This window comes from Sus scrofa, chromosome 6 (assembly GCF_054392235.1).
Source record: "Sus scrofa isolate SSC_HxYL_T2T_F1_AM1 chromosome 6, Sscrofa_HxYL_maternal_Yorkshire_Landrace_v2.0, whole genome shotgun sequence".
NCBI lineage: Eukaryota > Metazoa > Chordata > Mammalia > Artiodactyla > Suidae > Sus > Sus scrofa.
In genome coordinates, this window is record NC_139388.1 from 65,472,644 (window position 1) to 65,484,491 (window position 11,848).

At 54.6% G+C, this 11,848-nt stretch overlaps 1 protein-coding gene across 9 annotated transcripts; it reads right to left on the bottom strand.

Annotated features, from left to right (window-relative positions):
* Positions 1-675: 675 nt before the first annotated feature.
* On the bottom strand, positions 676-11,627 carry LOC110255329 (uncharacterized). 9 transcript variants are annotated; one of them, XM_084962256.1, is made up of 8 exons: positions 11,185-11,373; positions 10,132-10,183; positions 9,186-9,281; positions 8,452-8,543; positions 6,472-6,577; positions 3,754-3,849; positions 3,027-3,118; positions 676-973 (listed from the first exon to the last, which is right to left on the bottom strand). In XM_084962256.1, the coding sequence occupies exons 3-8, from the start codon at positions 9,262-9,264 to the stop codon at positions 791-793; spliced, it is 648 nt and encodes a 215-aa protein (XP_084818382.1). In that variant the 5' UTR covers positions 9,265-9,281; positions 10,132-10,183; positions 11,185-11,373; the 3' UTR covers positions 676-790. The 9 variants fall into 9 exon arrangements, with proteins under 9 accessions (XP_084818382.1, XP_084818387.1, XP_084818385.1 ...); XM_084962261.1 differs by lacking the exon at positions 11,185-11,373 and adding an exon at positions 11,001-11,091; XM_084962259.1 differs by lacking the exon at positions 11,185-11,373 and adding an exon at positions 10,938-11,091.
* Between the last annotated feature and the right edge of the window lie 221 nt (positions 11,628-11,848).

Consider the following 11,848-nt stretch of genomic DNA (forward strand, 5'->3'; position numbering starts at 1 on the left):
GAGCCAGCCTGCCTGGGTTTGGACCTTGGCTTGGCTACTTAGGATCTGTGTGACCTGAAGTAAGTGACATGAGCTCTCTGTGCCTCTGTTCTCTTAGCTCAGAAAGACAGATAATAAGAACCCATCCCGTGGTTGTGAGGATTAAGTGGATCAAAAGGTGTAAAGAAATTAGGAGTTTCTTCTTTGTCTAGTGGTTAAGGATCTGGCACTGTCACTGCTGTGACTCCAGTTCCATCTGCAGCCTGAGAACTTCCACATGCCACAGGAGTGGCAAAAAATAAAGTGTAAAGAGATAGAGAGTCGAAGATTAAAATTATTCTCGCATGTAGTCATCACAGCCTGGTGCTTGGGGTGAGTTAACATAACAGACCAGGTCGATGGTGGACACAATATCCAGTCTCCTTTGCTGTAACAACAGAAGCTATTAGGTGAGCACATGATTGCCCAGCTAAGGACTACACTTCCCAGCATCTCTTGCAGCTAGATGTGGTCATGTGACTGTGTTCTAGCCAATGAGGGTAGAGGAAAAGTGATGTGGGCATCTTGCAGGAGTTGCCCTTTGAAGGACTCAAGTGTGTCTTCCCCTTCCCTCCTCCCCTCCTGCCCATGACCCAGGAAGTGGACTGGATGTGGGGGTGAGCCCTCTCCAGACACACGGCACACACAGACCACCACCACCACTACTTCCGTTTATTTAAGCAGCTGTATTTGGGGGTTTACATCACAGGAGCCCAGCATGCATGGTTTGGGGGTGCCCAGTCAAGAGCAGGAAGCAGAGGGATCTCAGGAATTAGGAAGCAGAGACAAAGCTGAGACAGCACAGGGGGCACTCCCACACCTTGACTTCACGAAACTCCAGAACAGGCAGAGGAACGAAGGTGCAATTCGAGTCAGGCTTGGAAGGTTCAGGAGGAGCTTGGGCATCCAAGTCAGAGTCATCTTGCTCCACAGAATAGGTGAAGCAGACACTTGGCTGGGAGGAAAGGGAACAGAGGAGAAAGAGGAGAATGTTAGTGTCCACTAGAGACATTTGGGGTCAGACCATTCTTTGCAGGGTCGGGGGTGGGGGGCGTCCTGTGCATTTCAGGATGTTGAGCACCGTCCCTGGCCTCTGCCCACAAGGTACCAGAAGTTTTATCCCTTCAGGTGTGACAACTAAAAATATTTCCAGACATTGAGGGTGTCCCCTGGAGGATAAACTGCCTCTGGTTGAGAATCACTGCCTGATCCCACACTTCTGTGCTCTTGGTTAGGAGAAGATAGAGACTTCCTACCTCACACATTCATGGCCATGGGACCCAGGCTGAGAGATTTAGGATTCTCCATGCCCTCAGCTGAGGGGGGGCTCAGTGGGCACAGGGCCTAAAATGGACCAATCAGAGCGCTCTCTGCTTCTAGGTTACTTGGTTCATCTACAAGTGTCTTCCCACTGATTTCTTATTAGTCAATTGCATGAACAAAACAAAAATGAAAAATTATGCAGTGGAAAAATGGGACAAGCATCTTGGCCAAGTGGATGAAAACACCCACCACCAACGATGGCAGACAGACCTCATGTGCCTTTATTGGGTGCAATAAGAGGCAAAGAAATGTTGAGATTTTCCAGATTAGAGAAAACTAAAGATGTCTTATTAAGGACAACAGCTGGTGTTGAAGGTCAAAGAATGCTAAAAACCATTACATAGCAAATGAACAAAATGGGTGTATGGACAGTCGATAAGATGAAAATGCATATCAAGGCTACAAACAGGAAGTTTACAACAGTCCCACACTTATATAAGAGAATATTCTATTTCTAAGTCGATACACATTGAGGAATAGAGAACACGGTAATTGAAAAAATGTTAAAATTGGTGAATTCGAATGATCTTTATACTGTTTTGGCAAAATCCGTGGCTTCTAAATTCTGTAATAAGAAAATTTCTGGAGTTCCCGTCGTGGTGCAGTGGTTAACGAATCCGACTAGAAACCATGAGGTTGCGGGTTCGGTCCCTGCCCTTGCTCGGTGGGTTAACGATCCGGCGTTGCCGTGAGCTGTGGTGTAGGTTGCAGACGCGGCTCGGATCCCGAGTTGCTGTGGCTCTGGTGTAGGCCAATGGCTATAGCTCCGATTCGACCCCTAGCCTGGGAACCTCCATATGCCGCGGGAGCTGCCCAAAGAAATAGCAAAAAGACACACACACAAAAAAAAAAAAAGAAAGAAAGAAAGAAAATTTCTAAAGAGTCCTCCCTGGCACTGTTGCAGGCACTAAGAGGAAGACGTCCTTAGGCGCATCCTAACCCTGTGCCTCCCCTGACCTCTCCCCTCTACCCCCCTGGCTCCTATCCGAGCCCCTCCAGGCGCCCCTCCTGCATTTTAAGAATCCCAGAGGTGGAGAAGATGCCTTATTGGTCAATATTGAGTCACATGGTCAACCCTGAGCCAATCACGGTGAACATTGCCTGCTCTGATTGGCCAAGGGCACACCTGGAGCCTTGCGGATGCGATCAGACTCATGTAAGTAAATGGAAGCCAGGTGTCTCCCACGAAAAATCAAGGGTGTTAACAGTGCAAGGAGGAATGGGTACAGGTGGTAAAGCCTCCACAGCGACCACTCCCTCATTCATTCCTTCGTTTATTCAGCTCATATGTTCTGTGCTCCAGAGATGCCTCATTGAGGGCCGAGGAGGTTGCTGCCCCCACAGTGCTACTCTAGTAAGGAACACGGATGATAAACGGACACAAAGTATGCTCTCAGGTAGCAATAATATCTCTGAAGAAAACCCAGCAAGGCAAGGAGTTAGGAAGGGATGAAGAAGTGTCCAGGGGAGGCTTCCTGGAAGAGGTGACATCCAGCAGGTACTGGAATTATGAAAGAGAAAGAGGAGGGGAGGGGTCGCATCCTCAAGAAAAACCACCCCCCCGCAAGATGCGGCCACATCCTGGGGAGAACTAGGGGTACCCAGTGCGGCAGAGGGGTGGTGCATGTGCCTGACCTCTCAGAACCCAGGGCCTCTGGTCAAAGGGAGGAAGCAGGCAGGCTCACCATCGGGCAGATGGGCAGCACTCGGAATGACATCCTCCCCTTCATTCTGGGGGGCTTCTTTGGCGGCTCCTCGGGGGTCGCAGAGAGCAGGGCTGAGGGAGGAAGACAGACTCATGAGATCCTCTTGCCCTCTGAGGCTTAAAACTCCCTAATGGTAACATTTTCATCACGAAACCAGAGGCAAGAGCTAACATGGGCACAGTACTTGCTATGTGCCAGGCAGTCCTTAAAGGGTTTTACACAGAGTAGCCTGTTTGGGTGTTCACAAGACTCTCAAGATGCTAACTAGGTTCATCCCATTTTCATATGAGGAAGCTGAGGCTCAGACAGGTAAGGACACTTGCTGGAGGTTGCACAGCAATGCCTGCAGACATGCGCTAATCGCATCCCCAAGGCCCACAGGGATCAGACAGGGAGTGTCAGTGAGGGGAGGGGCTGGAGTAAGACAACAGGGGTGTCCAGGCCACAAAGAGGAGCCCAGGTGGCTTCCAGCTCCCAGGAGACACCCCTGCAGCCTCCGAGCCAGGGAGCAACAGGACCCACTGACATCCGGTGATGTGGGGGGCTCCATCCTGGGTGCCCCTCGGGGCCCTCCCTCCCCACGAGGAGCCACTGGGAGAAGCTGGGGCTGGGGCCAGGCTGCAGGGCCACCCCTTGCCCCCCAGCCCAGCCCTGGAGACCCTCCCCACTCCCCCCGCCCACAGCTTTCCACCCAGGGGTCTCTCACCTCCTTTCTCAGGTGGCTTGGTCTTCACCTCCTCGGTGGGGGTGTCCTTGCCCTCGATGGTGCTGAGAGGCAGCATCATGACACGACAGGCCTTCCCTGTGGGCAGGAGACCAGGGCAGGGAGTGCCTGGGCTGAGCAGCCAGATGGCCGGGGGTGACCCAGCCCTGCCCTCACATGGGGGTGGACACGGGCAGCTATGGCCCCCAAGTCCTCCGGTCCCCCCATCCAAGGGCAAGCGTCGGGTCCCTGAAGGGGCAGCTCAGCCGACCGGGTATCAGAGGGCCTCTGGTGTCTGGCATACAGCAGGCACTCAGTAAGTGCCCTCCTGGCCGGCACTGCCAGGGCCGCATGCCAGCCCTGTCCTAAGGCTCCGGGGCAGCTTGGCCACGTGGTTCAGACCAGCACCGCCCTTGCCTGGCCTGGGCCCCCTTCTGGTCCAGGAGGCTCAGTGACTGCCTCTCAGGGCTGCTGGGAAGGGGAGGGGGCTGCTCGGTGGACCCCTCCCCACAGCCCCTGGGGAGGGGCGGGCCCTGCAGGAGGTGCTTGGCAGCAGGCTCAGCTGTGGGGTCCTGGGACCCTGCCTCCTCCCCAGGTTCACCCCGGGCAGGACTTGGCCAGTGTGTGTAGGGGAGGGGGGGATTGGGGGGATTCCTGCCTGACAGTCAGTGGCTGAGAGGTCTCAGGGGTCAAGTTTGCCAAATTTAACATCATCGTGACAATAAATCCACAACAAATGGAAACTGGAGTTTCAGATGCACAAATCACTTTTTAAGTAAAAGTAGGCTTCAAACACCTCATGGGTCATGTCTACGTTAAAAATCATTTTTAGGAGTTCCTAGCACAGCTCAGGAGAAACGAATCTGACTAATATTCATACGGACGTAGGTTCCATCCCTCGCCTTGCTCTGTGGGTCAAGGATCCCACACTGCTATGGCTGTGGTGTGGACCAGTGGTTATAACTCCGATTTAACCCCTAGCCTGAGAACCTCCATATGCCACAGGTACAGCCCTAAAAAGCAAAAAATAAAATAAAAATAATTTTTATATATTTTTAGTTAATTATGTTTCAATATAAGCAAGTCCCATGAAATATGTGGGACATATTTATACTAAAAGATAATTATTTATTTTAAATTCAAATTTAAGCAGGCGTCCTGTATTTTCCTTGCAAATTCTGATTTAGGGGTTGTTTATCCTCTTGTGAGCTCAGCTTTCTCCTCCATGAAAATGAGGAAATAAATGATTAAACATGAGGAAAACATATACATACACACACAGAGATCCTCAGAACACATTTTTTTTTTTTTTTGGTCTGTTTAGGGCTGCACCCATGGCATATGCATATTCCCAGGCTAGGGATCAAATCAGAGCTGTAGCCACCAGCCTACACCACAGCCACAGCAACGCAGGATCCGAGCTGCACCTGTGGCCTACACCACAGCTCATGGCAATACCGAATCCTTAACCCACTGAGTGACGCCAGGGATCAAACCAGCATCCTCATGGACACAAGACAGGTTCATTACCACTGTGCCACAATGAGAACCCTCCTCTAAGCCTTTTAAAGAAGCAAAAGACCCATCACGGACCCTCACACATCATTCTGCAAACACAATGTGCATCATATATTGGGAACAGCAGACAATTACCTACACACAAAATTGTAAGAAACGTATTTTCAGATGAACATCAAGGAAACCACAGCATTAGGACACAAACACACCTGCAGCCACACTCCAGGGAAGCTGAGATACCCACCTCACTGGGGTGGGGGGCAGACCTGCTTTTCGTACTGGTCACCCTGCTCACACGCGGTTGTGGACACACACACACAACTGCAGACACACAAGCTGAAACTACACGCCATCCTCTCCAACACAGTTGCCCTCCGCCTGGCCCTCCGAGCCCACCCTCCGTCCCACCCAGGCCCCTCCCCAGAGCCTGCCCCACTCGCACGCACCCCCAGCACAGCTCCCAGCCCCCACCCGCAGCCACGCAGACGCCCAGCATCACTGGGGGCTCAGAGCAGTTTTCCCAGCGCCCTTCTCACCTGCGGCTCTTCTTGTGGGTCCTCGGTGAGCCCCCAGACACATCCCGAGGGCCTTCCTGTCCTTCCCTGTCCCTCCCCGCCTCCCAAATACCCTCCGGACTCCCCCGCCCCTGCCCCGTCATCTTCCCAAGTCCTGTGGGACCAACTCGGGAACCGGCCCCCATCGCCCCACTGACTTCTCCAGGGTCCGCAGCACCCGCATCCCTCCTGCCTCCTTCACCAAACTGCCAAGTCCCCAGAGCTGCCCCTCCCATCCCCTAAAGTCTGGGGAGCAGGACCCAGGCTCCCCTGGACCAGTCCTGGACGGAGTCCCCGCCATCCTCTACCCCAGACACCTGCGCTTCCTCTGCCCCATCCAGTCTCCCCTCCTCCCAGCGGCCAGCGAAAGCCTAGAACCCAGAGATGCTGAGAGGTTTAAAAGGGTGCGAGGTCGCCAGCCGTCCTCAGCTGAGACACAGGCTCCTCAAAGAGCCCCACTCCGCACAGCATCAGGTCTCTGGGACTCCCTGGCAGCAGTTTCCAGCACCCCATGGGCCCGAACGCACCGACACATCCTCTCTGGGCACCTCTGTCTGCAGCACCATCCCCACCCCCCACGCCCCGGCTCCAGTGCTGCACCCACACCGCGATGGGACACCCTCTTCAGAGCTGTGGCCAAGACACTGACCTCCAGACCCAGGTTCTCTCCAGGCTGCCGGGCAGGAGCGGATGCGCTTGCTCAGTGTCTGTTCTGGGCCACCGCCCACGGCTGCCTCAGAAGATTCCCATGGTAGCTGTGGAAGAATCACTCGAGTGAGGTGATCATTCTCCCGCACAACCCGCACCCCCGACCCCACCCCGTCCCCAGCAGCAACACAGGCATCAGAGTGTTCCCTGCAATTTCACTGTTCCTGTGTATGGGGTGTTGTGGGAGGCGGGGGGGTACGTACTTCCTCCTCCTCACGGGTTAGAAAAACCGATTTAGATTCATGGGCACATTTTCAGTGGAAGAGAATCAGTTTTGCAGGTAATAAGACCAAATCGTATTTCTTAAACTTGTTCTTCGAATATGGAGAAATGCATGCCACGTACATATGGAAACACAGGTATTTTCTCACAGCAGGGCCACATCCTCACTTTCTGGGGGCTTCACTGTGTGATAATTCTGATAACTTAGGAGATGCAAACTGGTCCTGAGACAGAACCTTCTGGGATCATGGACATGCCCTCAAACAGTACCGATACGGTGATCACTGTTCACGTTTGGCAACTGAAACCTGCCTGGAGAAGCTGGGAAACGGTGTTTTGAATTTTACTTGATTGATTCATTGACATTGAAGTAGCCACAGGCAGTTAGTTAGTGGTTACTGTGCAGGAGAGCAAGGAAACTACACCTGAATTGCTTCTCAAAAGCACGACCTCAAGTGCCTCGGGATGTGGTGTCTTGAGAAGAACATGGCCTCATTTCAGTGGTGTGTCAGAGATCTCAGACTGCCCTGCACCTCGTTAGGGGAAAAGGGTAAAAAAAAAAAAGCCGCAAAGACCCCACAAAACCCCCATCAATAAGGCACAGGATGAGACCCTGGACTTCAAAATTGGCGGTCCATTAGGAGGCAAAGGAAGGCTGAGGAGATTTTTTCCAGCTTAAAGAGAACTAAAGTCTCATTACTAAGCACAATACCTGGCCCTAGAAGGGATCTTGTATAGCAAGAAACTTGTGAAGAAACATGCTAACAATCAGTCAATTGGGACGATCTTTATGCTGTTTTTGCAAAATCTGTGACCCTTACATTCTTTTCTAATACAAAGATTTATAAGGAGTGCCCTGTGGCACCGTCGCAGGCACTATTAGGAAAGATATTCTTGCTGGCATCCTCTGGCTGTGCTTCCCCTGACCTCTTCCTTCGCCCCCCACCCCCGTGGACCCTCCAGGCTCCTGTCCTGCCTGTGAAGAGCACCAGAGATAGAGACATCGCCTCATTGGCCAAGGCTGAGTCACATGCCCAGCCCTGAACCAATCACGGTGAACCTGGGCATTGGCTGTTCTGCAGGAGCACACCTGGAGCGGGTTTGAGGATCGGATCAGATCCATCCTAAACACATCCAGACAGGTGGTCCCCCCCTAAAGCAAGAGTTCAGCAAGAGATGGGGGATTGGATCCAGGTGGGCAAGGCCACAGCTGCCTGCCTCCCAGGGACCACTCCCTAATTCATTCCTTCGTTTATTCAGCCCACGTGCATACAGTGCCTGCCCTTCATCTGTCACATGCTGAGGGATGTGTCACCGAACAATAGAGGCAGTTCCTGCCCCCACAGAACTACTCTAGTGGGGGAGACAGATGATAAACAGATGCAAGACATGCTCTCAGGTAGCAATCATTACGCTGAAGAAACCTCAGCAAGGAAAGAGATTAGAGAGCAATGGGGCAAAAGTGAGAAAGGGGGGCTTCATGGAGGAGATGATAAAGGGAGCGGTGCTCAGAATTAAGAGAAGGAGGCAGGAAAGTGAGCAGCATCCCCAAAGAAACCATCCCCGCAGGATGGAGCCACACTCGAGTGGTGGAGTAGACAAGGCGGCATCCAGCCCCCCGAGGGTCTCTGCTGGACCGAGAGGGTGGATGTGCCTGACCTCTCAAAACCCAGGGGCCTCTGGTCAAAGGGAGACTTACCACAGTACAGAACGGCAGGAATCTGAACGACATCGTTCCCTTCATTCTGGGGGGCTTCCTTGGCGCCTTATCGTGGTTCTCAAAAAACAGGACTGTGGGGGGGTTAGGGAGGAAAGACTCATGAGATCTTCTTGCCCTCTGAGGCTTGAGAAACTCAAAAATAATAAAATCTTCATCATGAGACCAAAACCAAGGTCCATTGTGTTGGATACTGGCTATGTGCCACATACGCTTTTTAAATTTTAAACATAAGTAGCCTGTTTGGGTGTTCACAAGACTCTCAAGATGCTAACTAGGTTCATCCCATTTTCATATGAGGAAGCTGAGGCTCAGACAGGTAAGGACACTTGCTGGAGGTTGCACAGCAATGCCTGCAGACATGCGCTAATCGCATCCCCAAGGCCCACAGGGATCAGACAGGGAGTGTCAGTGAGGGGAGGGGCTGGAGTAAGACAACAGGGGTGTCCAGGCCACAAAGAGGAGCCCAGGTGGCTTCCAGCTCCCAGGAGACACCCCTGCAGCCTCCGAGCCAGGGAGCAACAGGACCCACTGACATCCGGTGATGTGGGGGGCTCCATCCTGGGTGCCCCTCGGGGCCCTCCCTCCCCACGAGGAGCCACTGGGAGAAGCTGGGGCTGGGGCCAGGCTGCAGGGCCACCCCTTGCCCCCCAGCCCAGCCCTGGAGACCCTCCCCACTCCCCCCGCCCACAGCTTTCCACCCAGGGGTCTCTCACCTCCTTTCTCAGGTGGCTTGGTCTTCACCTCCTCGGTGGGGGTGTCCTTGCCCTCGATGGTGCTGAGAGGCAGCATCATGACACGACAGGCCTTCCCTGTGGGCAGGAGACCAGGGCAGGGAGTGCCTGGGCTGAGCAGCCAGATGGCCGGGGGTGACCCAGCCCTGCCCTCACATGGGGGTGGACACGGGCAGCTATGGCCCCCAAGTCCTCCGGTCCCCCCATCCAAGGGCAAGCGTCGGGTCCCTGAAGGGGCAGCTCAGCCGACCGGGTATCAGAGGGCCTCTGGTGTCTGGCATACAGCAGGCACTCAGTAAGTGCCCTCCTGGCCGGCACTGCCAGGGCCGCATGCCAGCCCTGTCCTAAGGCTCCGGGGCAGCTTGGCCACGTGGTTCAGACCAGCACCGCCCTTGCCTGGCCTGGGCCCCCTTCTGGTCCAGGAGGCTCAGTGACTGCCTCTCAGGGCTGCTGGGAAGGGGAGGGGGCTGCTCGGTGGACCCCTCCCCACAGCCCCTGGGGAGGGGCGGGCCCTGCAGGAGGTGCTTGGCAGCAGGCTCAGCTGTGGGGTCCTGGGACCCTGCCTCCTCCCCAGGTTCACCCCGGGCAGGACTTGGCCAGTGTGTGTAGGGGAGGGGGGGATTGGGGGGATTCCTGCCTGACAGTCAGTGGCTGGGAGGTCTCAGGGGTCAAGTTTGCCAAATTCAACATCATCATACAGTAAATCCACGGCAAATGGAAATTTCAATTTCAGAGACAGAAAGCATTTTTGTATTATAGGTAGGTCCCCAAACCCTGCATGAAACATGTCTATATAAGAAAAACATTTATTCAATATACTAAATAATATTTAACTATATATGTTCCGTGAAATATTGGGACACTCTGATACCCAAAGGTAATTCATTATTTATCTGATATCAAATTAAACAAGTGTCCTGTATTTTACCTGCAACCTCCAAATCAGGGGTTATTCAATCTCTTGTGCTGTCCGTTTTCCCCTCCACAAAAATGAAGAAAATTAACTATTAATCACGAAGATTAAATATGACTAAATAGACACACACAGGCATGCACACCTTCAGAACACCCGATCTGGTAACTGAGAGCCAAACCCCTTGCTCTAAGCCTTTTTAAGAAGCAACAGAGGCAATCACAGCTCTTTACACGCAATCATACAAATACAAGGTGCTTCAAATAGCGGGAACACTTGCCCAGGGACACACACACAAAATTGTTAAACACACATTTTCAGATGAACATGGAGGAAACCAGGCATCAGGACACAAATATCTGCAGACACTCCCCAGGGACACTGAGCCGCCCACCCCTCAGAGGGCAGACCTGCTTTTCAGTCCTGAAGGCCCTTCTCACACGCAATTGTGGGTGTGCGTGTGCGCGCGCGCGTACACACACACACTCAGGACACGCACAACTGCAGACGCTCAAGCTGAAAAAAACAAGTCACCCCCCAACACAACTTCCCTCTGGAGGACACCCGGGCCCCTCCCCCAGAGCCTGCCCCCCCCGCCGCGCCCCCCTGGGCTCCCAGCCCCCACCGGCAGCCAAGCAGCGCGCATAGAATCCCTGGAAGCTCGAGAGCTGTTTTCCAAGAGACCTTCTCTGCCGTGAATCTTCATATGTGCCCTCAGCGGACCCACCAAGCATCCGGAGGGGTTGCCCCCAGCCCACTGAATGGCGCTTTGGGGTCCTCCCCAAATCATGCTATGATATTCCGTTCCAACAACTCTTTACCTGGCCGCCCTTATCCCCAAAGGACGCCTCAGGTTTGCTGAACACACACACACACACACACACCGGCTTCTCCATCCAACTGCCAAGTCCTCAGGTCTGTCCCTGCAGCCCCTGCACGCTGCGACCGCCACCGACGCTCCTCCGCCACCCGTCCCAGACGGAGTCCCCGCTGTCCCCCACCCCAGACACCCCACCTCCGCCACCCCTCCCGTCTCCCCCCTCCCAGGGGCCCCAGACATCCCAGTACCTGCAGCCGCCCCCCGCTGCCGCCCCGGCTCCAAGGGCGAGGACCCCGACTGTCCTGGGGGGGGGGGGGAAGCGGGCTCCTCAAGCAGCCCCACTGCGCGCGAGAGACCCTGTCTCCGGGGCTCGCAAGCAGCAGCTCCTGCGCCCCAGCTGCTCTGAACCCACCCGCGCAGCCTGGTTTGGTGCCACTGCCCTCCGCGCGCCCGGACCCTGCAGACCCACCCGCAGCGCCGCGCCCCGCGCTGCGCACTCGCCCCGATGGCGGGGACCCTTCGCAGCTGCAGCCTCAGAACTGACCTCCGGACCCGGGTGTTGTCTGGGCCCCTGGGCGGGAGCGGGCGAGCGGGCTCAGTGCCTGTGCTCGGCGCCTGCACCAGCCTGGCTCCGGAGATGCCCCAGGGACGCTGTGAACAAACTCGCGCGAATGAACGGGCCCGAGTCGCTGAGCGACACGCGCAACCCCCCCCCACCCCGCCCCCAGCACGAGTCAGGTGGTTCAGACCGTCTCTGACACCAGCACAGGCGTCAGTGTTCTCTGCAATTTGATTATTAGCAGGGAGGGTCGGGGGCCTCTTCCTCCTCGTTCCTTGGTGCTTTAGGAGGTTGCCGCGGGCACATTTTCAGGGGAAAAGAATCGATTGTGCAGGTAATAAAGGGAGGTAGCA